Genomic DNA, 27,927 nt, shown 5'->3' on the forward strand with positions numbered 1-27,927 from the left:
TAGCTTAAACCACAGCCTTACTTTATCTCCCCGAATTTGTTGCATACAGACTCATCTCGGATTATCCATTCTGTCTTGAAACGGGGATCTAACACTGACGCTAAAATGAGATGTTAATCAGTATAGTATATTCCATAGCGAATTGACACGTTGTTTGCCAATGTTTCTGCAAAAGCAGCGATGCCCATTGGAAGTGCAGCGTGAGTGTAATCGGTGAGCAGGGATTTGATTTCTGTGATTTCTGTGCAGCTCCTTCTGCATTTTGTCTGTGAGGTCTGCTAGTGGTGTCAGCACACTGACAAGGTGCGTCAGCTGCCGTACTTGATTCAGGGTGATGTTAGCAACATTAGACTTGAGTTTGTTTTACCATAACGGGTCTTTTTGGAACAACCGGATGAACGACTGAATCATCCGCAGCTGGCTGCGCCATCGAATGGCGCAGGCATTTGTGGGGCGGACACCTAATTGGTCGGTTTCCTCTGTGCTCTTGCGTACACTTTTCACCAGGTGCCCGACTTTCACTAACAGCCTATTAATGTTGTCGTGCTTGTTAACGGCGTTTTTGATCGCCAGCTGAAGCATGTGAATGGGGCATCTCAGATGTAAATTTGACAAAGTAAAGTACTGATTTATCATAGTTTCTTGGGGGAGTGTAGCCGGTTGAGCTGCGCTGGCGAAGTGTTGCATCCCTTCGCGTTCTCCTTTACTCAGCGGTTCATAGTCCATGAAAATAATTTTAAAAAATGCTACATCCAGCTCTCTTTTTCTCTCCCTTGTTATGGTTGGGCCTTTGCGTGCAGTGAATAAACTTTTGAATTCCTCAACCCTTTTCTCTTGTTGCTGCTGCTGCTCCTCTCGCTCTATAAAATACAAATTCATGGACGACACAAATTAAATTAAACAGATGGATTCTGGGTCAGGCTTGAGCATGCTTCAGACTCGTGGTGTGAGCGAGCGAAATTGGAGCGGGACATAGGGCGACGCTCCGTCCTTTTAAAAATGCCGCTCTGCGCTCTGTTCAAAATCCGTCCGCTCACGCTCCACGCTCGCTCCCGCTCCACTCCGCTCATATGCTCTGGTGTATACACGGGGTACCAGTACCGAGTCGAAGTGCACGGGTATGAAGTAATTGAGGTAGATATGTACATACATGGCGCAGTGGTCTAAGGCACTGCATCGCAGTGCTAGCTGTGTCACTAGAGATCCTGGTTCATATCCAGGCTCTGTCGTAGCCGGCCGCGACTGGGAGACCCATGGGGTGGCGCACAATTGGCCCAGCGTCGTCCAGGGTATGGGAGGGAATGGCCGGCAGGGATGTAGCTCAGTTGGTAGAGCATGGCGTTTGCAACGCCAGGGTTGTGGGTTCGATTCCCACGGGGGGGCAGTATGAAAAAAATAATAATAATGTATGCACTCACTACCTGTAAGTCGCTCTGGATAAGAGCGTCTGCTAAATGACTAAAAATGTAAATGTAAATATAGGTAGGGGTAAAGTGACTAGGCAACAGGATAGATAATAAGCAGTAGCAGCAGTGTATGTGATGAGCCAAAAGTGAGTGCAAAGAAGTTACTGCAGATAGTCAGGGTAGCTATTTGGTTAACTATTTGGCTAAAGCTGCTGCTTTCAATGTGCGGGACACTAATCTGGAATCTTATAAGAAATCCTGCTATACCCTCCGACGAACCATCAAACAGGCAAAGGGTCAGTACAGGACTAAGATCCAATCCTACTACATCGACTCTGACACTCGTCGGATGTGGCACGGCTTGCAAACTATCACGGATTACAAAGGGCATCCCAGCCGCGAGCTGCCCAGTGACGTGAGCCTACCAGATGAGCTAAATGCCTTCCATGCTCGCTTCGAGGCAAGCAACACTGAACCATGCGTGAGAGCACCAGCTGTTCCGGACGGCTGTGTGATCACGCTCTCCGTAGCCAATGTGAGTAAGACCTTTTAAACAGGTTAACATTCACAAGGCCGCAGGGCCAGACGGATTACCAGGATGCTTACTCAGAGCATGCGCTGACAAGCTGGCAAGTGTCTTCCCTGCCACTTTAAACCTCTCCCTGACCCAGTCTGTAATGACTACATGTTTCAAGTAGACCACCATAGCCCCTGTGCCGAAGAACGCCAAGGTAACCTGTCTAAATGACTATCGCCCTGTAGCCATGAAATGCTTTGAAAGGTTGGTCATGGCTCAACACGCCCCCATTTTCCTTGTCCTGGGTAAGCATAACGTCCAGTGCTGGCGACTCGTTGAAGTAGAAATCTTCATCCAAATCGAGGCTAGTGATCGCTGTTCTGATATCCAGAAGCTCTTTTCCATCATAGGAAATTATGGCGGAAACATTAGTGCCTTCAGAAAGTATTCACCCCCCTAAAATAGATTACATTGAGATTTTGTCACTGGCCTACACACAATACCCCATAATGTGAAAGTGGAATTATGTTGTTTAAAAAAAAATCTGATTAATACAAAATTAAAAGCTGAAATGTCTTGAATCAAGCCTAAATAAGTTCAGGTGTAAACATTTGTTTAACAAGTCACATAATAAGTTACATGGACTCACTCTGCGCAATAGTAGTGTTTAACATTATTTTTGAATGACTACCTCATCTCTGTACCCCGCAAATACAATTATCTGTAAGGTTGAGCAGTGAATTTCAAACACAGGTTCAACCACCAAGACCACGTTTTCTAATGCCTCGCAAAGAAGGGCACCTATTGGTAGATGGGTAAAAAAATATTATAAGCAGACATTGAATATCCCTTTAAGCATGGTGAAGTTATTAATTACACTTTGGATGGTGTATCAATACACATAGTCACTACAAAGATACAGGCATCCTTCCTGACTCAGTTGCCGGAGAGGAAGGAAACCGCTCAGGGATTTCACCATGACGCCAATGGTGACTTTAAAACTGTTACAGAGTTTAATGGCTGTGATAGGAGAGAACTGAGGATGGATCAACAACATTGTAGATACTCCACAATACTAACCTAATTGACAGAGTGAAAAGAAGGAAGCCTGTACAGAATACAAATATTCCAAAACATGCATCCTGTTTGTCCTAAATACAAAGTGTCATGTTTGGGGCAAATCCAATACAATACATTACTGAGTATCACTGTCCATATTTTCAAGCATAGTGGTGGCTGCATCATGTTATGGGTATACTTGTAATAATTTAGGACTGGGGAGTATTTCAGGATAAAAAAGAAACGGAATGGAACTTAGCACAGGCAAAATCCTGGTTCAGTCTGCTTTCCACCAGACGCTGGAAGATGAATTCACCGTTCAGCAGGACAATAACAGAAGGCCAAATCTACACTGGAGTTGCTTTTTTAAGTTTTGACTTTAATCTACTTCAAAATCTATGGCAAGACCTGAAAATGGTTGTCTAGCAATGATCCAACAACCAATTTGACAGAACTTGAAGAATTCTGAAAAGAATAATGGGCAAATGTTGCTAAATCCAGATGTGGAAAGCTCTTAGAGACTTACCCAGAAAGACTCACAGCTGTAATCGCAGCCAAAGGTGCTTCTATAAAGTATTGATTCAGGGGTGTGAATAATTATGTAAATGAGATACACTATATACAAAAGTATGTGGACACCTCTTCAAATTAGTGGATTCGGCTATTTCAGCCACACCGTTGCTGACAGGTGTAAAAAAATCGAACACACAGCCATGCAATTTCCATAGACAAACATTGGCAGTAGAATGGCCTTACTGGAGAGCTCAGTGACTTTCAACGTGGCACCGTCATAGGATGCCACCTTTCCAACAAGTCAGTTTGTCAAATTTCTGCCTTACTAGAGCTGCCCCGGTCAACTGTAAGTGCTGTTATTGTGAAGTGGAAACGTCTAGGAGCAACAACAGCTCAGCCGTGAAATGGTAGGCCACACAAGCTCACAGAACGGGACCGCCGAGTGCTAAACTGCAAAGCGCGTAAAAATCGTCTGTCCTCAGTTGCAACACTCACTACCGAGTTCCAAACTGCCTCTGGAAGCAACGTCAGCACAAGAACTGTTCGTCGGGAGCTTCATGAAATGGGTTTCCATAGCCAAGCAGCCGCACACAAGCCTAAGATCACCATGCGCAATGCCAAGCGTCGGCTGGAGTGGTGTAAAGCTCCCCGCCATTGGACTCAGGAGCAGTGGAAACGCGTTCTCGGGAGTGATGAATCACGCTTCACCGTCTGGCAGTCCGAATATGAGTTTGGCGGAAGCCTAGAGAACGCTACCTGCCCGAATGCATAGTGCTAACTGTAAAGTTTGGTGGAGGAGTAATTATGGTCTGGGGCTGTTTTTCATGGTTCGGGCTAGGCCCCTTAGTTCCAGTGAAGGGAAATCTTAACGCTGCAGCATACAATGACATTCTATACGATTCTGTGCATCCAACTTTGTGGCAACAGTTTGGGGAAGGCCCTTTCCTGTTTCAGCATGACAATGCCCCCGTGGACAAAGTGAGGTCCATACAGAAATGGTTTGTCGGGATCGGTGTGGAAGAACATAACTGGCCTGCACAGATCCCTGACCTCCACCCCATCAAACACCTTTAGGATGAATTGGAACGGCAACTGTGAGCCAGGCCTAATCGCCCAACATCAGTGCCCGACCTCTCTAATGCTCTTGTGGCTGAATAGAAGCAGGTTTCCACAGCAATGTTCCAACATCTAGTGAAAAGCCTTCCTAGAAGAGTTGGGGGCTGTTATAGCAGCAAAGGGGGGACCAACTCCATATTAATGCCCATGATTTTGGAATGAGATGTTGGATGAGCAGGTGTCCATATACTTTTGGTCATGTAGTGTATTTCTATATTTCATTTTCAGTAAATGTGCTACAATTTCTAAATATGTTTTCACTTTGTCATTATGGGGTATTGTGTGTAGATGGGTGAGAATAAAATCTATTCAATCCATTTGGAATTCAGGCTGTAACACAACAAAATGTGGAATAAGTGAAGGGGTAGGAATGCTTTCTGAAGGCATTGTATGTACAAAAAAGTTAAGATCAATTTAGAAAAAACACACAAAATAGCAAAACACGTTTTATCCACTGCCGCGGCAATAAGAATAAAAAAGATGAATGTATTGACAGAAGATTAAACTTGTGATCCTTTTTTCTTGGGGTGGTCAGGTTTGCGAACAGTCTGCCCATCAACGACCCTCTGCAGACAGTGTACCAACTGATGTCTGGGAGGATGCCCGCCTCAGCTACTGTGAGTATGACCCTGTGGTACCTTTTCGAATTTGATAACAAAAGTATTTAATTGTTTTATTTAATTTATTAAATTAGTTATTCATTTAAACAGGAATTTACATTTAAAGGCCCAGTGCAGTCAACAACAAGATTTTGTGTTTAATATATATTTCCACACTAAAAGGTTGGAATAATACTGTGAAATTGGGAAAATTATGACAATGCCCTTTTAGTGTAATAGCTTTTTGAAAAGATCGCCTGAAAGTTAATTCTGTTTTGGTGCGATGGAGTTTTGGCTTGCCTGGTGACATTACCAGGTGGTAAATTAGTTAATAGACCAATAATAAAGAATTCCAAACCTCTCTGCCAATAAATTTGTTTTCAGTTTTCCCCTCCCCACTCAGACAGTCCTAGCAACATTGTTGCATGAGAAATGACTCTTTGCTAACCTAATTGTTGTTTCTTTTTGACCATTTTAACCGAAACAATCATAGTAAGGTACTTAATTGTTACCCAGGAATTATATGATATTGAGATAAAAACGGCTGCATTGGACCTTTAACATTAAATGTTTAAAATTAAATTGTTCTTGTGGCTTAATGAACACTTAATGTAATAAAAAAGTGATCTTTCAGCAATGCGAAATTAAAGTTGGCTGTTCAATACTGAACTGCACTGATTGAAGGACGGATCAAAAGAGTTCCGTTGGGGTCGGCAGTATACTGTAAAAGTTACATAAGAGTGTCTCTGCAGTGCTGTGGGGATGAGAAGTGGGGCGACTGGCGCCCCCATCTGGCCATGGTGCTGTCCAACCTGACCCACACTTTGGACCTGGACACACGCACCATCACCACCATGGGAGACACTCTGGGTGAGACATCTAAGGTCACGTTTGTGGGCCAGAAGTTTTCCCTGACCATGTAACCTAACCATAGTTTTCTTGGTCAGGTCATATGTGGTGAGGAGAAACTCTGCTCCCTAATCACGTTACATGCATAGGATGTATGGAGGATGTATGTTGCTGTACTCTTGTGCCCTGACAAGTGACAATGCCATCTAAATGTTCCCTATCATGAATTTAAGATTTATCATCATAATAGTTTGTCATCAACCATGATCAGCATCATCATGTGAATTATGATGGTTATTAGGGCTGGGAATTGCTTGGGACCTCAGAATATGATATGATCACTATACTTAGGTGCCGGTACGATATGTATAGCGATTCTCACGGTTCTATATGTATTGCGATTCAGTGGTGGTCGGTGCCGTTTTAAGCTTAGGGAGGGTGATTATTTATTCATTTTATAAGCATGGCCTTATTTCTATTACAGCATAATTTGGATGACTATCATTCTTATTCCATTCACCCAGCTTAATGTAACATCGATAGGTTTAGGCTACTACATGATACTCGAATTTGCCCTATACCCATCATGAGGTTGCTACAACCTAGCCTACAAATGAAAGTTTATAACACAGGTCGAGATGTGAGAATGCTGTTTATTGACTACAGCTCAGCGTTCAACACCATAGTGCCCACAAAGCTCATCACTAAGCTAAGGACCCTGGGACTAAACACCTCCCTCTGCAACTGGATCCTGGACTTCCTGATGGGCCACCCCCAGGTGGTAAGTGTAGGCAACAACACATCTGCAACGCTAATCTTCAACACGGGGGCCCCTCAGGGGTGCGTGCTTAGTCCCCTCCTGTACTCCCTGTTCACCCTTGACTGCGTGGCCAAACATGACTCCAACACCATCAAGTTTGCTGATGGTACAACAGTGGTAGGCCTGATCACCGACAACAATGAGACAGCCTATAGGGAGGTCAGAGACCTGGCAGTGTGGTGCAAGGACAACAACCTCTCCCTCAACGTGAGCAAGACACAGGAGGTGATCGTGGACTACAGGAAAAGGAGGGCCGAACACGCCCCCATTCACTGGGCTGTAGTGGAGCGGGTCGAGAGTTTCAAGTTCCTTGGTGTCCACATGTCTGACGTCATCAGAGTGCGCAGCTGAACACTGTATGCTGGAAACACTCGGTTTGTTATTTTAACTAAAACATAACCAATCTTTGTTAAACATAAATACCGAATGTGTTTTTGCCTGGATTCCGCATTGCGGTTAGCTTTTATCAACTAGGACCATTATCTCTTGACCCGGAATCCCGCTTAACTGACAGATTAAAGTCTCCTTGAAAAAGCCGCTAACATAGCTAAGCTGCTAGCCATCAAGAGACCGGTTGAAGCCTGCTTAACAGAGACGCTAAGCTGCTAGCCATCAAGCTAACGAAGTTGGTACCAGATGAGTTTTGCAATGGAGCCCTCTTTGTCTGGAGAACTAAATGAATGGTTCCAGTGCTGTAGGAGCTGTATCTATTACGCTTTGTTTCGGGACAAACCGGATCACTCAGAGTTCCAATGTGGCAATTGTTTACTTGCCGAGGATTATAGGCTTGAGGTGGCTTCCTTGATCACGCAGGTCGCCAGCCTACGTAAGAAACTGGGGAAAACGCAGAGTGGAATGTTTACATTTTCTACGCCGGTGGCTGGACGGCGTTCGCACTTGTTGGATGCATCTCCGCCTTGTCGTTTGTCATTATCCGACTGGCCGGTGTTGCCCTGAGCTCCCCCATCTGATAGCGCCGTCGAAAGAGCACAGCATGAGGAGAAAGGCAATCAACGATGGTCGCATGTCACGAGCCGTGGAAGCCGAAGACAGCGACCTCCCGCAAAGCAGTCTACACTCCCAACGAGAGGCCCGGAGCGGATAAAAACAACGAATAGTTTCGCCGTCCTGGAGCCTGATCTTCCTGCACCTTCGTCACTGGGGGTGCCTGTGTCTGCGCCGCAGTGTCGACTACTACGATGTCGACGTCGGCAACCTTCCGTCCCTGCTCTGGATCGAGCGGGGCTTCTCCATCTGTCAGAGGCCTGCATCCTGTGAAGAGTGGGCATATTTCGTCGTCCTTCTCGCCAGCCGTGATTTTGGGCAGCTCCATGGTAAGAAACGTGACCATTCCTGTTGCAAAAACAATGTCCTCTCCCAGAGCTCGAGTAAATTACATTACTAAGCTGCTCCCGAATGTACTTTGTCAGGACATGGAAATCAATTCTAACGTAGTCCATGTTGGTTTTAATGACATTATGAAGGGCAGCTCTGAACAGTTTAAACTGGATTTTAAGGAGCTGATTGACTCTCTGCTAGACACTAACAAAAAACCCATCATATCTGGCCCTGTGCCCTCTCTGAATTGTGGCATTGAACGCTTTAGCAGGATTCTTGCTCTTCACAACTGGCTACGTGATTATTGCAGCTCAATGGGTGTAACTTTTGTTGACAATTTTGATACCTTTTGGAAACAAAACACGTTTTATAAGGAGGATGGGATCCATACAAATCATTTGGGTTCCTGGATCCTTTCACAGCATTATAAGACTGCGTTCAGCTCAGCTAATCCCTACCATTGTGACGCAGAGTTGTCAAAATGCTTCAGCAAATATACATTACATCAGGGGCATCAGTAGTCACAATATAAGTAACTGCCCTGAATGCCACCGCTGATCCTACAGCTATTGTGTGCAGTAATCATGTGCCTATGAACCAGATTTATACTGTTAGCACTGAGCCGGTGTGCCCGAGCAGGCAGTCCACTGTATGCAGCTCACCGTGCACTAACATAAAGAACATGAGCACATCTACTGCTACTAAGCTTCCCAGTTAATTAATAAAAACAAGTAAGCATCCCAGAAGAAAAGTGCTCAAAATAGCCCACGTTAACATATGTAGCTTAAGAAACAAGGTTCATGAAATCAATAATTTGCTAGTAACAGATGACATTCATATTCTGACTATCTCTGAAACTCACTTAGATAAAACCTTTGATGATACAGTGGTAGCAATACAAGGTTATAACATTTACTGAAAAGATGGAAATGCCAATGGTGGAGGTGTTGCTGTTTATATTCAGAACCACATTCCTGTGAAGATTAGAGAGGATCTCATGTTAAATACTGTTGAAGTAATATGGCTACAGGTTCATCTGCCTCACCTAAAGCCAATTCTGGTGGGAAGCTGCTATAGACCACCAAGTGCTAACAGTCAGTATCTGAATAACATGTGTGAAATGCTTGATAATGTATGTGATATCAATAGAGAGGTATACTTTCTGGGTGATTTTAAAGATTGACTGGCTTTCATCAGGCTGCCCACTCGAGAAAGCTTCAAACTGTAAGCAGTGCCTGCAACCTGGTTCAGGTTATCAGTCAACCTACCAGGGTGGTTACAAACAGTACATCAATTACATCGTCAGCATGTATTGATCATATTTGTTTGAAAGCAGTATCCAAATCCATTGGATGTAGTGATCACAATATAGTAGCCATATCTAGGAAAACAAAAGTTCCAAAGGCTGGGCCTAATATTGTGTATAAGAGGTCATACAATACGTTTTGTAGTGATTCCTATGTTGTTGATGTAAAGAATATATGTTGGTCCATGGTGTGTAATGAGGAGCAAACAGACACTGCACTTGACACATTTATGAAATTGCTTATTCCAGTTACTAATAAGCATGCACCCATTAAGAAAATGACTGTAAAACTATTTTAATCCCCTTGGATTGATGAGGAATTGAAAATGGTATGGTTGAGAGGGATGAGGCAAAAGGAATGGCAAATAATTTTGGCTGCACAACCAATTGGCAAACGTATTGCAAATTGAGAAATCATGTGACTAAACTGAATAAAAAGAAGAAACTACACTATGAAACAAGGATAAATGACAAAAAATTATAGTAAAAAGCTTTGAGCACCTTAAATGAAAATTTGGGAAAGAAGGCAAACTTGGCTCCATCATTCATTGAATCATATGGCTCATTCATCACAAAACTGATATTGCCAACTACTTTAATAATTTTTTCATTGGTAAGATTAGCAAACTTAGGTATGACATGCCAGCAACAATTGCTGACACTAGACATCCAAGTATATCTGACCAAATTATGAAAGCAAGCACTGTAATTTTGAATTCTGTAAAGTGAGTGTGGAAGAGGTGAACAAATGTATTGTTGTCTATTAACAATGACAAGCCACCGGGGTCTGACAACTTGGATGGGAAATTGCTGAGAATAATAGCGGACGATATTCCCACTCCTATTTGCCATATTTTCAATTTAAGCCTACTAGAATGTGTGTGCCCCCAGGCTTGGAGGGAAGCAAATGTAATTCCATTACCTAAGAATAGTAAAGCCCCCTTTAGTGGCTCAAACAGCTGACCAAATCAGCCTGTTACCATCCCTTAGTAAACTATTGGAAAAAATGGTGTTTGACCAGATACAATGCTATTTTACTGTAAACAAATTAACAACAAACTTTCAGCATGCTTATAGAGAAGGACATTCAACAAGCACAGCACTTACACAACTGACTGATGATTGGCTAAGAGAATTTGATGATAAAATGATTGTGGGGGCTGTTTTGTAGACTTCAGTGCACCCCCTGCCATAATGTGGATAAAGAGTTACTTTTCTAACAGAACACAGAGGGTGTTCTTTAATGGAAGCCGCTCAAACATAATCCAGGTAGAATCAGGAATTCCCCAGGGCAGCTGTCTATGCCCCTTGCTTTTTTCCATCTTTACTAATGACATGTCCCTGGCTTTGAGTAAAGCCATTGTGTCTATGTATGCGGATGACTCAACACTATACAGGTCAGCTACTACAGCAACTGAAATAACTGCAACACTCAACAAAGAGTTGCAGTTAGTTTCGGAATGGGTGGCAAGGAATAAATTAATCCTGAATATTTCCAAAACTAAAAGCATTGTATTTGGGTCAAAACATTCACTAAACCCTAAACCTCAACTACATCTCGTAATGAATCATGTGGAAATTGAGCAAGTTGAGGTGACTAAACTGCTTGGAGTAACCCTGGATTGTAGACTGACATGGTCAAAGCATATTGATAGATGGGGAGGAGTATGTCCATAATTAAGCGCTGCTCTGCCGCCTTAACAACACTATCAACAAGGCAGGTCCTACAGGTCGTAGTTTTGTCGCACCTAGACTACTGTTCAGTAGTGTGGTCAGGTGCCACAAAGAGGGAGTTGGGAAAATTGCAGTTGGCTCAGAACAGTGCAGCACGGCTGGCCCTTAAAAGTACACGGAGAGCTAACATTGATGACATGCATGTCAGTCTCTCCTGGCTCAGAGTGGAAGCGTGATTGACTTCATCACTGCTTGTTTTTGTGAGAGGTGTCGACGAGCTGAATGTACCGAGCTGTCTGTCTGGAATACTGGCACACAGCTCGGACACCCATGCATACCCCACAAGACATGCCACCAGAGGTCTCTTCACAGTCCCCAAGTCCAGAACGGACTATGGGAGGCGCACAGTACTACATAGAGCCATGACTACATGGAACTCTATTCCACATCAGGTAACTGATGCAAGCAGTAGAATCAGATTTTTAAAAAACAGGTAGAAATACACCTTGTGGAACAGCGGGGACTGTGACGAGAGACACACACAGGCACATACACACATACACACATACATATAGACACTCACTCTACACCCACGTACACATGGATGTTGTATTGTAAATATGTGATAGTGGAGTAGTGGCCTAAGGGAACACACTAAATGTATTGTGTAAAGTGTTATGAAATATAATGTCATGTAATATTCTAAATTGTATATAACTGCCTTAATGTTGCAGGACCCCAGGAATGGGGATCCTTAATAAATACAAATACAAATCACCAACAAACTATCATTGTCCAAACACACCAAGACAGTCGTGAAGTGGGCATGACAACACCTTTAACCCCTCATGAGATTTGGCATGGGTCCCCAGATCCTCAAACAGTTATACAGCTGCACCATCGAGAGCATCCTGACCGGTTGCATTACCGCCTGATATGGCAACTGCTTGGCATCCGACCATAAGGCTCTGCAAAGGGTAGTGCGTACGGCCCAGTACATCACTGGGGCTAAGCTTCCTGCCATCCAGCACCTACAGTGGGGAGAACAAGTATTTGATACACTGCCGATTTTGAAGGTTTTCCTACTTACAAAGCATGTAGAGGTCTGTAATTTTTCTAAAACAAAACTCCAGAAAATCACATTGTATGATTTTTTAAGTAATTCATTTGCATTTTATTGCATGACATAAGTATTTGATCACCTACCAACCAGTAAGAATTCCGGCTCTCACAGACCTGTTAGTTTTTCTTTAAGAAGGCTTCCTGTTCTCCACTCATTACCTGTATTAACTGCACCTGTTTGAACTCGTTACCTGTATAAAAGACACCTGTCCACACACTCAATCAAACAGACTCCAACCTCTCCACAATGGCCAAGACCAGAGAGCTGTGTAAGGACATCAGGGATAAAATTGTAGACGTGCACAAGGCTGGGATGGGCTACAGGACAATAGGCAAGCAGCTTGGTGAGAAGGCAACAACTGTTGGCGCAATAATTAGAAAATGGAAGAAGTTCAAGATGACGGTCAATCACCCTCGGTCTCGGGCTCCATGCAAGATCTCACCTCGTGGGGCATCAATGATCATAAGGAAGGTGAGGGATCAGCCCAGAACTACACGGCAGGACCTGGTCAATGACCTGAAGAGAGCTGGGACCACAGTCTCAAAGAAAACCATTAGTAACACACTACGCCGTCATGGATTAAAATCCTGCAGCGCACGCAAGGTCCCCCTGCTCAAGCCAGCGCATGTCCAGGCCCGTCTGAAGTTTGCCAATGACCATCTGGATGATCCAGAGGAGGAATGGGAGAAGGTCATGTGGTCTGATGAGACAAAAATATAGCTTTTTGGTCTAAACTCCACTCGCCGTGTTTGGAGGAAGAAGAAGGATGAGTACAACCCCAAGAACACCATCCCAACCGTGAAGCATGGAGGTGGAAACATCATTCTTCGGGGATGCTTTTCTGCAAAGGGGACAGGACGACTGCACCGTATTGAGGGGAGGATGGATGGGGCCATGTATCGCGAGATCTTGGCCAACAACCTCCTTCCCTCAGTAAGAGCATTGAAGATGGGTCGTGGCTGGGTCTTCCAGCATGACAACGACCCGAAACACACAGCCAGGGCAACTAAGGAGTGGCTCAAGGTTCTGGAGTGGCCTAGCCAGTCTCCAGACCTGAACCCAATAGAAAATCTTTGGAGGGAGCTGAAAGTCTGTATTGCCCAGCGAGAGCTGGAGAAGGTCTGTATGGAGGAGTGGACCAAAATCCCTGCTGCAGTGTGTGCAAACCTGGTCAAGACCTACAGGAAACGTATGATCTCTGTAATTGCAAACAAAGGTTTCTGTACCAAATATTAAGTTCTGCTTTTCTGATGTATCAAATACTTATGTCATGCAATAAAATGTAAATTAATTACTTTAAAATCATACAATGTGATTTTCTGGATTTTTGTTTTAGATTCCGTCTCTCACAGTTGAAGTGTACCTATGCTAAAAATTACAGACCTCTACATGCTTTGTAAGTAGGAAAACCTGCAAAGTCGGCAGTGTATCAAATACTTGTTCTCCCCACTGTATATACTATGCGGTGTCAGAGGAAAGCCCAATAAATTGTCAAAGACTCCAGTCACCCTAGTCATAGACTGTTCTCTGCTACCGAACAGCAAGCGGTACCGGAGCGCCAAGTCTAGGTCCAAAAGGCTCCTTAACAGCTTCTAACCCCGAGCCAGAAGACTGCTGAACAATTAATCAAATGGCCACCCAGACTATTTACACTGCTGCTACTCACTGTTTATTATCTATGCATAGTCACTTTACCCCTACCTACATGTACAAATTACCTCGACTAACCTGTACCCCCGCACATTGACCCGGTACCGGTACCCCCTGTATATAGCCTCGTTATTGTTATAGTATAGTAAATATTTTCTTAACTATTTCTTGAACTGCATTGTTGGTTAAGGGCTTGTAAGGAAGCATTTCATGGTAATGTCTACATCTGTTGTATTCGGCGCATGTGACAAATAAAATATTTTGATTTGAGAGATATTGGAGTAATCAAGGACAGTAACACATTCAATATTGCCTTGCACCCTCTTGCCTGCATCTAGCTGACCTAGGGTGTAATCATTAGTCCAAACAGTTGCAAAAACATTCAGTTTTTCAACTAAAACAAGAGTTTCTATTGGACAAATTCAGATAGATCCCTCCCCGTTTCATTCCGTTTGCTTCCTTTTAAGAAAAGTTTTGCAACAGAATCGGCTAAATGACTACACCGCCGATCATAGCAGCCACATAACAGCATTACCACTTTGCTTGTTGTATAATTCCTTTTCGCATCTACGCGCTCTCCTCCTCTCCTCTTGTCACCATTTTAATGTTATAGTCAACAAACTGGAACTAGTTAGTAAATCTACAATCCAATCCATGTGTACAATCACGCAGTACAGTGGACAGCAAGCAGTTTAACAGGTACACCGGCAGACAGAGGTGGGACCAAGTCACTCACTATTATTCGAGTCACAAGCAAGTCACAAGGTCCGAGTCCCAAGTAGAACAGGTCAAGACTTTAATTTTTTGTTTTGTTTTTTTATTGTTATTTTTGTATAGAGTTTTTGTAGGGGGTAGATTAGCTTGAATATTGCAGATAGATTGTAACTTCCATCAATGTAATTGTCTGCGTCACTTCCAATCCCCCATATACAGTCAGGTCCATAAATATTTGGACATTGATCAAGTTATTATTATTTTAGCTGGCAGACTTTCAGCTTTAATTTGAGGGTATTTACATCCAAATCGGGTGAACGGTGTATGAATTACAGCACTTTTTATATGTGGTCCCCCCCCCTTTTAAGGGACCAAAAGTAATTGGACACTTGGCTGCTCAGCTGTTCCATGGCCATGTGTGTTATTCCCTCATTAGTTCATTTACACGTAAGCAGATACAGTGAGGGAAAAAAGTATTTGATCCCCTGCTGATTTTGTACATTTGCCCACTAACAAAGAAATGATCAGTCTATAATTTTAATGGTAGGTTTATTTGAACAGTGAGAGACAGAATAACAACAAAAAAATCAAGAAAAACGCATGTCAGAAATGTTATAAATTGATTTGCATTTTAATGAGGGTAATAAGTATTTGACCCCCTCTCAATCAGAAAGATTTCTGGCTCCCAGGTGTCTTTTATACAGGTAACGAGCTGAGATTAGGAGCACACTCTTAAAGGGAGTACTCCTAATATCAGTTTGTTACCGGTATAAAAGACACCTGTCCACAGAAGCAATCAATCAATCAGATTCCAAACTCTCCACCATGGCCAAGACCAAAGAGCTCTCCAAGGATGTCAGGGACAAGATTGTAGACCTAAACAAGGCTGGAATGGGCTACAAGACCATCGCCAAGCAGCTTGGTGAGAAGGTGACAACAGTTGGTGCGATTATTCGCAAATGGAAGATACACAAAAGAACTGTCAATCTCCCTCGGCCTGGGGCTCCATGCAAGATCTCACCTCATGGAGTTGCAATGATCATGAGAATGGTGAGGAATCAGCCCAGAACTACACGGGAGATCTTGTCAATGATCTCAAGGCAGCTGGGATCATCGTCACCAAGAAAACAATTGGTAACACACTACGCTGTGAACGACTGAAATCCTGCAGCGCCTGCAAGGTCCCCCTGCTCAAGAAAGCACATATACATGCCCGTCTGAAGTTTGCCAATGAACATCTGAATGATTCAGAGGAGAACTGGGTGAAAGTGTTGTGGTCAGATGAGACCAAAATGGAGCTCTTTGGCATCAACTCAACTCGCCGTGTTTGGAGGAGGAGGAATGCTGCCTATGACCCCAAGAACACCATCCCCACCGTCAAACATGGAGGTGGAAACATTATGCTTTGGGGGTGATTTTCTGCTAAGGGGACAGGACAACTTCACCGCATCAAAGGGACGATGGACAGGGCCATGTACCGTCAAATCTTGGGTGAGAACCTCCTTCCCTCAGCCAGGGCATTGAAAATGGGTCGTGGATGGGTATTCCAGCATGACAATGACCCAAAACACATGGCCAAGGCAACAAAGGATTGGCTCAAGAAGAAGCACATTAAGGTCCTGGAGTGTCCTAGCCAGTCTCCAGACCTTAATCCCATAGAAAATCTGTGGAGGGAGCTGAAGGTTCGAGTTGCCAAACGTCAGCCTCGAAACCTTAATGACTTGGAGAAGATCTGCAAAGAGGAGTGGGACAAAATCCCTCCTGAGATGTGTGCAAACCTGGTGGCCAACTACAAGAAACGTCTGACCTCTGTGATTGCCAACAAGGGTTTTGCCACCAAGTACCAAGTCAATTTTGCAGAGGGGTCAAATACTTATTTCCCTCATTAAAATGCAAATCAATTTATAACATTTTTGACATGCGTTTTCCTGGATGTTTTTGTTGTTATTCTGTCTCTCACTGTTCAAATAAACCTACCATTAAAATTATAGACTGATCATTTCTTTGTCAGTGGGCAAACGTACAAAATCAGCAGGGGATCAAATACTTTTTTCCCTCACTGTAAAAGGTCTAGAGTTGATTTGAAGTGTGGCATTTGCAGTTGGAATCTTTTGCTGTTAACCCTCAATATGAAGTCCAAAGAGCTGTCACTACTAGTGAACAAGCCATCATTAGTCTGAAAAATCAAAACAAACCCATCAGAGAGATAGCAAAAACATTAGGTGTAGCCAAATCAACTATTTGGTACATTCTTAAAAAGAAAGAACGCACTGGTGAGCTCAGGAACACCAAAAGGCCCGGAAGACCACGGAAAACAACTGGTGGATGACAGAATAATTATTTCCCTGGTGAAGAAAAACCCCTTCACAACAGTTGGCCAAATCAAGAACACCCTCCAGGAGGTAGGTGTATCTGTGTCAAAGTCAACAATCAAGAGAAGACTTCACCAGAGTAAATACAGAGGGTTTACAACAAGAGGTAAGCCTCAAAAATAGGAAGACCAGATTAGAGTTTGCCAAAAAACATCTAAAAAAGCCTGTACAGTTCTGGAACAACATCCTATGGACAGATGAGACAAAGATTAACTTGTACCAGAATGATGGGAAGAGAAGAGTATGGAGAAGGGAAGAAACCGCTCACAATCCGAAGCATACCACATCATCTGTGAAGCATGGTGGAGGTAGTGTTATGGTGTGGGCATGTATGGCTGCCAATGGAACGGGTTCCCTTGTATTTATTGATGTGACTGCTGACAAAAGTGGTCCTCTGTAGCTCAGCTGGTAGAGCACGGCGCTTGTAACGCCAAGGTAGTGGGTTCGATCCCCGGGACCACCCATACACAAAAAAAAAAATTATGCACGCATGACTGTAAGTCGCTTTGGATAAAAGCGTCTGCTAAATGGCGTATTATTATTTATTATTAAAAGCAGCAGGATGAATTCTAAAGTGTTCAGGGCTATATTATCTGCTCAGATTCAGCCAAATGCTTAAAAAGTCGTTGGACGGCGCTTCACAGCGCAGATGGACAATGACCCGAAGCATACTGCGAAAGCAACCCAATACTTTTTTAAGGCAAAGAAGTGGAATGCTCTGCAATTGCCAAGTCAATCCCCTGAGCTGAATCAAATTGAGCATGCATTTCAATTGATGAGGGCAAAACTGAAGGCAAAACGCCCCAAGAACAAGCAGGAACTGAAGACAGCTGCAGTAAAGGCCTGGCAGAGCATCACCAGGGAAGAAACCCAGCATCTGGTGATGTCTATGGGTTCCAGACTTCAGGCAGTCATTGACTGCAAAGTATTTGCAACCAAGTATTAAAACTCACAATTTAATTTGTGATTATGTTAGTTTGTCCAATTACTTTTGAGCCCCTAAAATTGGGGGGCTATGTATAAAAATAGTTGTAAATCCTACACGGTTCATACAATAATTTTGACAAAACCCTTAAATTAAAGATGAAAGTCTACACTTAAAGCACATCTTGATTGTTTCCTTTCAAATCCATTGTGGTGGCGAAAAGAGCCAATATGATGCAAATTGTGTCGCTGTCCAAATACTTATGGACCTGACTGTATATACATATACATACATACGTATATATACATATCCTTTAAAAAAATATATTCTCCTTTATTACTTTCTAACCCTACCACCCCTCCCCTAATTGGAGTCAACTAGTGAACAACAACGCTGAGGCCTCTACTTCCAGCTTATAAACTCAGCAAAAAAAGAAACGTCCTCTCACTGTCAACTGCGTTTATTTTCAGCAAACTTAACATGTGTAAATATTTGTATGAACATAACAAGATTCAACAACTGAGAGACAAACTGAACAAGTTGCACAGATATGTGACTAACAGAAATGAAATGTGTCCCTGAACAAAGGGGGGGTCAAAATCAGAATTAACAGTCAGTATCTGGTGTGGCCACCAGCTGCATTAAGTACTGCAGTGCATTTCCTCCCCATGGACTGCACCAGATTTGCCAGATCTTGCTGTGAGATGTTACCCCACTCTTCCACCAAGGCACCTGCAAGTTCCCGGACATTTCTGGGGTGAATGGCCTAGCCCTCACCCTCCGATCCAACAGGTCCCAGACGTGCTCAATAGGATTGAGATCCGGGCTCTTCGCTGGCCATGGCAGAACACTGACATTCCTGTCTTGCAGGAAATCACGCACAGAACAAGCAGTATGGCTGGTGGCATTGTCATGCTGGAGGGTCATGTCAGGATGAGCTTGCAGGAAGGGTACCACATGAGGGAGGAGGATGTCTTCCCTGTAACGCACAGTGTTGAGATTGCCTGCAATTACAACAAGCTCAGTCCGATGATGCTGTGACACACCGCCCCAGACCATGACGGACCCTCCACCTCCAAATCGATCCCGCTCAAGAGTACAGGCTTCGGTGTAACGCTCATTCCTTCGACGATAAACGTGAATCCGACCATCACCCCTGGTGAGACAAAACCGCGACTTGTCAGTGAAGAGCACTTTTTGCCAGTCCTGTCTGGTCCAGCGACGTTGGGTTTGTGCCCGTAGGCGACGTTATTGCAGGTGATGTCTGGTGAGGACCTCTCAGCCTATTGCAGACAGTCTGAGCACTGATGGAGGGATTGTGCGTTCCTGGTGTAACTCGGGCAGTTGTTGCCATCCTGTACCTGTCCCGCAGGTGTGATGTTCAGATGTACTGATCCTGTGCAGGTGTTGTTACACGTGGTCTGCCACTGCGAGAACGATCAGCTGTCCGTCCTGTCTCCCTGTAGCGCTGTCTTAAGCGTCTCTGCAATTTATTGCCCTGGCCACATCTGCAGTCCTCCTTGCAGCATGCCTAAGGCACGTTCACGCAGATGAGCAGGGACCCTGGGCATCTTTCTTTTGGTGTTTTTCAGAGTCAGTAGAAAGGCCTCTTTAGTGTCCTAAGTTTTCATAACTGTGACCTTAATTGCCTACCGTCTGTAAGCTGTTAGTGTCTTAACGACTGTTCCATAGGTGCATGTTCATTAATTGTTTATGGTTCATTGAACAAGCATGGGAAACAGTGTTTAAACCCTTTACAATGAAGATCTGTGAAGTTATTTGGATTTTTATGAATTATCTTTGAAAGACAGGGTCCTGAAAAAGGGACGTTTCTGTTTGTGCTGAGTTTACACACTATATACACTACCAGTCAAAAGTTTGGACACACCTACTCATTCAAGGGTTTTTCTTTATTTTTACAATTATTTACATTGTAGAATAATAGTGAAGACATCAAAACTATGAAATAACATGTATGGAATCATGTAGTAACCCAAAAAGTGTTAAACAAATCAAAATATATAATTTATATTTGAGATTCTTCAAATAGCCACCCTTTGCCTTGATGACAGCTTTGCAGACTCTTGGCATTCTCTCAACTAGCTTCAACTGGAATGCTTTTCCAACAGTCTTGAAGGAGTTCCCACATATGCTGAGCATTAATCAGACTTAATGATTATTCATGATATTTCAACACCATGCATACATGGAACAATCATTTTCTCTTATTCAACGTTCTGACTCCAAAGCGTGGAGTGCAGGCCACGTATCCTATTTCTATGCGCACTGGGTCGCGCGCCCTCCTATTACGCACAACAAAAATGATCGAGACATACATTGCATTCGGAAAGTATTCAGACCCCTTCACTTTATCCACATTTTGTTACGTTACAGCCTTATACTGAAATTGATTAAATCAATGTTTTCCCTCATCAATCTACACACAATACAAAGCAAAACAGGTTTTTAGACATCTTTGCAAAAAACAGAACTACCTTATTTACATAAGTATTCAGACCCTTTGCTATGAGACTGATGAAACGCTACCAATTATTGTAGTATTAGATGGAATATAGATTTTACCACATAGGGCCTATGCATTTAAACGTGTGAATACAACAGCAAACATTTCAACAAGAGAAAAAAAGCACCCTCCACTGGCGGGCGCAAGTGAAGAGCCGCGCCTATGTTGCATCTTCGCCACAGTAAAAATTCATTTTAACAACAAATTCCAAATACAAGCTTCATAATTAAATTGATCAATTTCAAACAATTGTTACAAACCAAAAGAACAGTAGGCCTATGCTAGTAATTGTTGCCCCATTGCTGGTGACCTTGCAAAGTAAACGGTTAATATTCTTGATCACCAAACTATTTTTGGAGCTGCATATTTATTATGGCAATCCTCTCTCCCTACAATTTGACGTTTGCGCTGCACCTGATCCTATAGCTGTACAGCAAACAAATCAGTTTGTCAACTTTCTGCCCTGCTAGAGCTTCCCCGATCAACTGTAAGTGCTGTTATTGTGAAGTGGAAATGTCTAGGAGCAAAAACGGCTCAGCCGCGAAGTGGTAGGTCACAAAACTCACAGACAGGGATCGCCGAGTGCTGAAGCTTTGTAAAAATTGTCTGTCCTCGGTTGCAACACTCACTGCCGAGTTTAAAACTGCCTCTGGAAGCAACGTCAGCACAAGAACTGTTTGTCGGGAGCTTCAAGAAATGGGTTTCCATGGTCGAGCAGCCGCACACAAGCATAAGATCACCATGCGTATTGCCAAGCGTCGGCTGGAGTGGTGTAAAGCTCGCTGCCATTGGACTCTGGAGCAGTGGAAACGCGTTCTCTGGAGTGATAAGTCACGCTTCACCATATTGCAGTCCGAAGGACAAATCTGGGTTTGGCGAACACTACCTGCCCAATGCATAGTGCCAACTGTAAAGGAGGAGGAATACTGGTTCGGGGTAGGTCCCTTAGTTCTAGTGAAGGGAAATCTTAACGGTACAGCGTACAATTACATTCTATACGATTCTGTGCTTCGAACTTGGTGGCAACAGTTTGGGGAAGGCCCTTTCCTGTTTCAGCATGACAATGCCCCTGTGTACAAAGGGAGGTCTAACCCCATCGAACAACTTTGGGATGAATTGGAACGCTGACTGTGAGCCAGGCCTAATCGCCCATCAGTGCCAAACCTCACTAATGCTCTTGTGGCTGAATGGAAGCAAGTCCCCGCAGTAATGTTCCAGTGGAAAGCCTTCCCAGAGGAGTGGAGGCTGTTATAGCAGGAAATGAGCGACCAACTCCATGATTTTGGAATGAGATGTTCGACGAGCAGCTGTCCACATACTTTTGGTAATGTAGTGAATATCTAAGAGCGATAACTTTTTATGTTTCACTTTTTATTTATCTTAAATTCACTGACTAGGATGGTCCTCTTCTGAGGAGCCTCCATTGTTGCCATTTGGTATTGTGATTTTGTGAATTGATGTTCCAAACATATTGCTCACTATTTGTCTGCTGCAGAGACAAGAGAGCCATAATACAACAAGTTTTGATCAGTCATGGAAATAAAAGTGCTGAAAACATATTGGCTCGCTATATAAAAATTTAAAAAAGATGGAGAACAAGCTATAGGATGAAAAATACAGGCGTTTTGGCGCAAGTACAGCCGACAAATCGATACTTGGAGTCAAAGTATCTGTATAATATTGGTCAAAATAATATTGCGATATGTAACTATCGTTTCTTTCCCACCCATCACTAATCGTTATGATGTTCATGTTGATGACAAACTACAGTGGGGAGAACAAGTATTTGATACACTGCCGATTTTGCAGGTTTTCCTACTTACAAAGCATGTAGAGGTCTGTAATTTTTATCATAGGTACACTTCAACTGTGAGAGACAGAATCTAAAACAAAAATTCAGAAAATCACATTGTATGATTTTTAAGTAATTAATTTGCATTTTATTGCATGACATAAGTATTTGATCACCTACCAACCAGTAAGAATTCCGGCTCTCACAGACCTGTTAGTTTTTCTTTAAGAAGCCCTCCTATTCTCCACTCATTACCTGTATTAACTGCACCTGTTTGAACTCGTTACCTGTATAAAAGACACCTGTACAAACACTCAATCAAACAGACTCCAACCTCTCCACAATGGCCAAGACCAGAGAGCTGTGTAAGGACATCAGGGATAAAATTGTAGACCTGCACAAAGCTGGGATGGGCCACAGGATAATAGGCAAGCAGCTTGGTGAGAAGGCAACAACTGTTGGCGCAATTATTAGAAAATTGAAGAACTTCAAGATGACGGTCAATCACCCTCGGTCTGGGGCTCCATGCAAGATCTCACCTCATGGGGCATCAATGATCATGAGGAAGGTGAGGGATCAGCCCAGAACTACACGGCAGGACCTGGTCAATGACCTGAAGAGAGCTGGGACCACAGTCTCAAAGAAAACCATTAGTAACACACTATGCCGTCATGGATTCAAATCCTGCAGCGCACGCAAGGTCCCCCTGCTCAAGCCAGCGCATGTCCAGGCCCGTCTGAAGTTTGCCAATGACCATCTGGATGATCCAGAGGAGGAATGGGAGAAGGTCATGTGGTCTGATGAGACAAAAATATAGCCTTTTGGTCTAAACTCCACTCGCTGTGTTTGGAGGAAGAAGAAGGATGAGTACAACCCCAATAACACCATCCCAACCGTGAAGCATGGAGGTGGAAACATCATTCTTTGGGGATGCTTTTCTGCAAAGGGGACAGGACGACTGCACCGTATTGAGGGGAGGATGGATGGGGCCATGTATCGCGAGATCTTGGCCAACAACCTCCTTCCCTCAGTAAGAGCATTGAAGATGGGTCGTGGCTGGGTCTTCCAGCATGACAACGACCCGAAATACACAGCCAGGGCAACTAAGGAGTGGCTCCGTAAGAAGCATCTCAAGGTCAAGTGGCCTAGCCAGTCTCCAGACCTGAACCCAATAGAAAATCTTTGGAGGGAGCTGAAAGTCCGTATTGCCCAGCGACAGCCTCGAAACCTGAAGGATCTGGAGAAGGTCTGTATGGAGGAGTGGGCCAAAATCCCTGCTGCAGTGTGTGCAAACCTGGTAAAGACCTACAGGAATCGTATGATCTCTGTAATTGCAAACAAAGGTTTCTGTACCAAATATTAAGTTCTGCTTTTCTGATGTATCAAATACTTATGTCATGCAATAAAATGCAAATTAATTACTTAAAAATCATACAATGTGATTTTCTGGATTTTTGTTTTAGATTCCGTCTCTCACAGTTTAAGTGTACCTATGCTAAAAATTACAGACCTCAACATGCTTTGTAAGTAGGAAAACATGCAAAATCGGCAGTGTATCAAATACTTGTTCTCCCCACTGTATATATTATGATAATAAATGCAATATAACTACCTGCTGCAATCCTGACCGAAAACAAATTTTTTATTAGCTAAGTTAGAACATAGTTGGGATATTCATCAATTGAGTTGAATTTGAGGTACAGTCAGGCTCTTTTCAACAGTCGATTGGTGTGTGTGTTACAGCTTCCAAGGGGCTAACCGATGCGGCCCACTTCTGTTACCTGATGGCCCAGGTTGGTTTGGGGGTGTTCACCAAGAAGAGCACCAAGATGGTTCTAATCGGCTCAAACCACAGGTTAGACATCTGCTGCTCTGTCCCTTTCTCACTTGTTGGCCGTTGTGGAAATTTGGCTTGCCTACTACTTACTTAAACTGAGTACTGTGTAGTAATCAGACTACATACTACATATTGCATTGATTCCCGCCATTCGTTAATTTTGGTACAGCGCATTATCAGCTTTTGTCAAACACATTTGAGTCTTTAAATACTATTCTCTTCCTCAATGGTGGTACAGCGAATTCTACTAGATGAATAGCTGAAATTAGTATGACATCCTGGCATTTAACGCATACTCAAGTTTTGAAATGTCACATACTATAACATTATTTTTTCACATACCCAAAATGCCTACTATTTAGAACGCAAGTACGGGTATTCGGACACGGGCAGTCAGTCACTCACTCTCACTCTCTCTCACACACACACACCTCTGCTCTGCTTTCGCTGCCACATTGTGGACCATAAACTCACAGGCATCTTACATACAAATATGAACTTTCATGCATATGGCATACAAAGGCTTTAATGAGTTCTCTCTCCTTTCTCTCTCTCTCTCGCTAGTCTGTCGTTCTTCCAGTTTGCGTCTAACGAAGCGATCCAGAGGACGGAGGCCTATGAGTATGCCCAGTCTCTGGGCTCCCAGCCCTGCTCCCTGCCCAACTTCCAGGTAAGTACACACACGTATCCAACATCTGAACTTGAGAACACACCATAGAAATACCTCCTGAAGCTTTCCCCCTATGATCTTACAGAAATTGACTGAATGGTCATCTAGAGATGCTGTATAGCATAACAGTAGCCGCATAGAAATAGAATGTCTGTTCTAGTAATTATATTTCTACGAGTAGTGCCGTCTGATCCCTGTTCTCCGAGTTTAAGTGAAACCCTGATATGAAGGCTAAGGACTGAAACACGTTGGTTTTATCATTAAAGAAGCATTTTGATGAACTTCCACTGCCCTCCAAGAGATGCTGAATTTCCTCTTCACTCCTAATGTAAGTGAATGTACCCGGCCTCTGTGCGATGAAATCAGCTATCGTGACCTTTGCCCTTTCTTCATCCTGTCTCCCTCTAGGTGTTCAAGCTGATCTATGCGTGTCGCCTGGCCGAGGCCGGCCTGTGTGCTCAGGCCTTCCATTACTGTGAGGTTATCTCCAGGAGCGTGCTCATGCAGCCGTCCTACCACTCTCCTGTGTTCACCAGCCAGCTCATACAGGTAGACACACGTGCGCGCACACACACCCACAAACACTCGCTCTCACAACACACACACAAGCGTGCTCTCAACACACACACGTACTCACTCACTCAGACTTGCACACACATACAAACACACACACATACCCCTCATTCATACACGCAGAGACACACACACTCACTCACTCATAGATACACGCAAACATGCGCTCACACATCCATGCGCTCACACACACTCACTTACTCTTACCCATCTCTTAGGTGTTGATTGTTGCTATGTGTGAGAATTGTGAATGTCTGATCTGCTGTTAATTGTAGATGTCTGAGAAGATGCGATTCTTCGATCCACAACTGAAGGAGAAGGCAGATCAGGAGCTCTTCAACGAGCCAGAGTGGCTGATTAATCTGAGACAGCTGGATGGACAGATGAGGGTGTGTGTGTTTGTTTATTAATGTGTATGAGAAGCCAATTCATGTTGTTGTAGGTGTGTCTGTAACTGACTGGGCTGTTCTATTTTTCCCCATAGACTGGGGTGATTGCATACAATGCAGACAGGGCTACTCCTCAGCAGTATGACTGCAGCACCCCCAGTTCTGAGTTAGACCAGGCCAGCCCGCCTGAGCCATATGCTCAGCCTCTGGACATGGATGGCCACACCTCCGACAACCCTCTGATGACATCACTCATGCCCGGACCGCCTCCGCAAGGGGTGCAGCTGATGCCTCCAGGTGAGCAACAAGCCTACCTTGTAACACGATAGGTGTGTGTGTGTGTGTTTGAAAGTGTGTGTTTGTTCATGTACGTTTTAGATCCTTTTGACTCCTAATCAATGTACATTACACAAGGGGCGTCGGTAGACACAATATAAGTAACCTCATTTATGTCCCTCTAACTGCCCTGAATGCCTCTGCTGATCCTACAGCTATTGTATGCAGTAATCATGTGCCTAAGAACCAGATTTATACTGTTAGCACTGAGCCGGTGTGCCCGAGGAGGAAGTCCACTGTCTGCAGCTCACCCTGCACTAACATAAAGAACAAAAAATATATATATGCACGCATGACTGTAAGTCGCTTTGGATAAAAGCGTCTGCTAAATGGCATTATTATTATTATTATTATTATAATTATTATTTTAACATGAGCACATCTACTGCTGCTAAGCTTCCCAGTAAAGCAATAAAAACAAATAAGCATCCCAGAAAAGTGCTCAAAATAGCCCTCGTTAACATACAGTGGGGAAGAAAAGTATTTAGTCAGCCACCAATTGTGCAAGTTCTCCCACTTAAAAAGATGAGAGAGGCCTGTAATTTTCATCATAGGTACACGTCAACTATGACAGACAAATAGAGGGAAAAAAATCCCTCAGTAGGATTTTTTATGAATTTATTTGCAAATTATGGTGGAAAATAAGTATTTGGTCACCTACAAACAAGCAAGATTTCTGGCTCTCACAGACCTGTAACTTCTTCTTTAAGAGGCTCCTCTGTCCTCCACTCGTTACCTGTATTAGTGGCACCTGTTTGAACTTGTTATCAGTATAAAAGACACCTGTCCACAACCTCAAACAGTCACACTCCAAACTCCACTATGACCAAAGAGCTGTCAAAGGACACCAGAAACAAAATTGTAGACCTGCACCAGGCTGGGAAGACTGAATCTGGAATAGGTAAGCAGCTTGGTTTGAAGAAATCAACTGTGGGAGCAATTATTAGGAAATGGAAGACATACAAGACCACTGATAATCTCCCTCGATCTGGGGCTCCACGCAAGATCTCACCCCGTGGGGTCAAAATGATCACAAGAACGGTGAGCAAAAATCCCAGAACCACACGGGGGGACCTAGTGAATGACCTGCAGAGAGCTGGGACCAAAGTAACAAAGCCACCATCAGTAACACACTACGCCGCCAGGGACTCAAATCCTGCAGTGCCAGACGTGTCCCCTGCTTAAGCCAGTACATGTCCAGGCCCGTCTGAAGTTTGCTAGAGTGCATTTGGATGATCCAGAAGAGGATTGGGAGAATGTCATATGGTCAGATGAAACCAAAATATAACTTTTTGGTAAAAACTCAACTCATCGTGTTTGGAGGACAAAGAATGCTGAGTTGCATCCAAAGAACACCATACCTACTGTGAAGTATGGGGGGTGGAAACATCATGCTTTGGGGCTGTTTTTCTGCAAAGGGACCAGGACGACTGATCCGTGTAAAGGAAAGAATGAATGGGGCCATGTATCGTGAGATTTTGAGTGAAAACCTCCTTCCATCAGCAAGGGCATTGAAGATGAAACGTGGCTGGGTCTTTCAGCATGACAATGATCCCAAACACACCGCCCGGGCAACGAAGGAGTGGCTTCGTAAGAAGCATTTCAAGGTCCTGGAGTGGCCTAGCCATTCTCCAGATCTCAACCCCATAGAAAATCTTTGGAGGGAGTTGAAAGTCCGTGTTGCCCAGCGACAGCCCCAAAACATCACTGCTCTAGAGGAGATCTGCATGGAGGAATGGGCCAAAATACCAGCAACGGTGTGTGAAAACCTTGTGAAGACTTACAGAAAACGTTTGACCTGTGTCATTGCCAACAAAGGGTATAT

General features: G+C 43.7%; 1 protein-coding gene across 1 annotated transcript in view; it reads left to right on the forward strand.

Annotated features, from left to right (window-relative positions):
* sec16a (SEC16 homolog A, endoplasmic reticulum export factor) overlaps positions 1 to 27,927 on the forward strand; it is a 79,181-nt gene that overhangs the window by 37,463 nt on the left and 13,791 nt on the right. Inside the window, exons 13-19 of the mRNA XM_045225220.1 lie at positions 5,147 to 5,228; positions 5,963 to 6,080; positions 24,041 to 24,152; positions 24,699 to 24,804; positions 25,213 to 25,353; positions 25,653 to 25,766; positions 25,862 to 26,063. Coding sequence (XP_045081155.1) covers positions 5,147 to 5,228; positions 5,963 to 6,080; positions 24,041 to 24,152; positions 24,699 to 24,804; positions 25,213 to 25,353; positions 25,653 to 25,766; positions 25,862 to 26,063 — 875 coding nt within the window. The remainder of the gene's footprint in view (positions 1 to 5,146; positions 5,229 to 5,962; positions 6,081 to 24,040; positions 24,153 to 24,698; positions 24,805 to 25,212; positions 25,354 to 25,652; positions 25,767 to 25,861; positions 26,064 to 27,927) is intronic.

This window comes from Coregonus clupeaformis, chromosome 15 (genome assembly GCF_020615455.1).
Source record: "Coregonus clupeaformis isolate EN_2021a chromosome 15, ASM2061545v1, whole genome shotgun sequence".
Classification (NCBI taxonomy): Eukaryota; Metazoa; Chordata; class Actinopteri; order Salmoniformes; family Salmonidae; genus Coregonus; species Coregonus clupeaformis.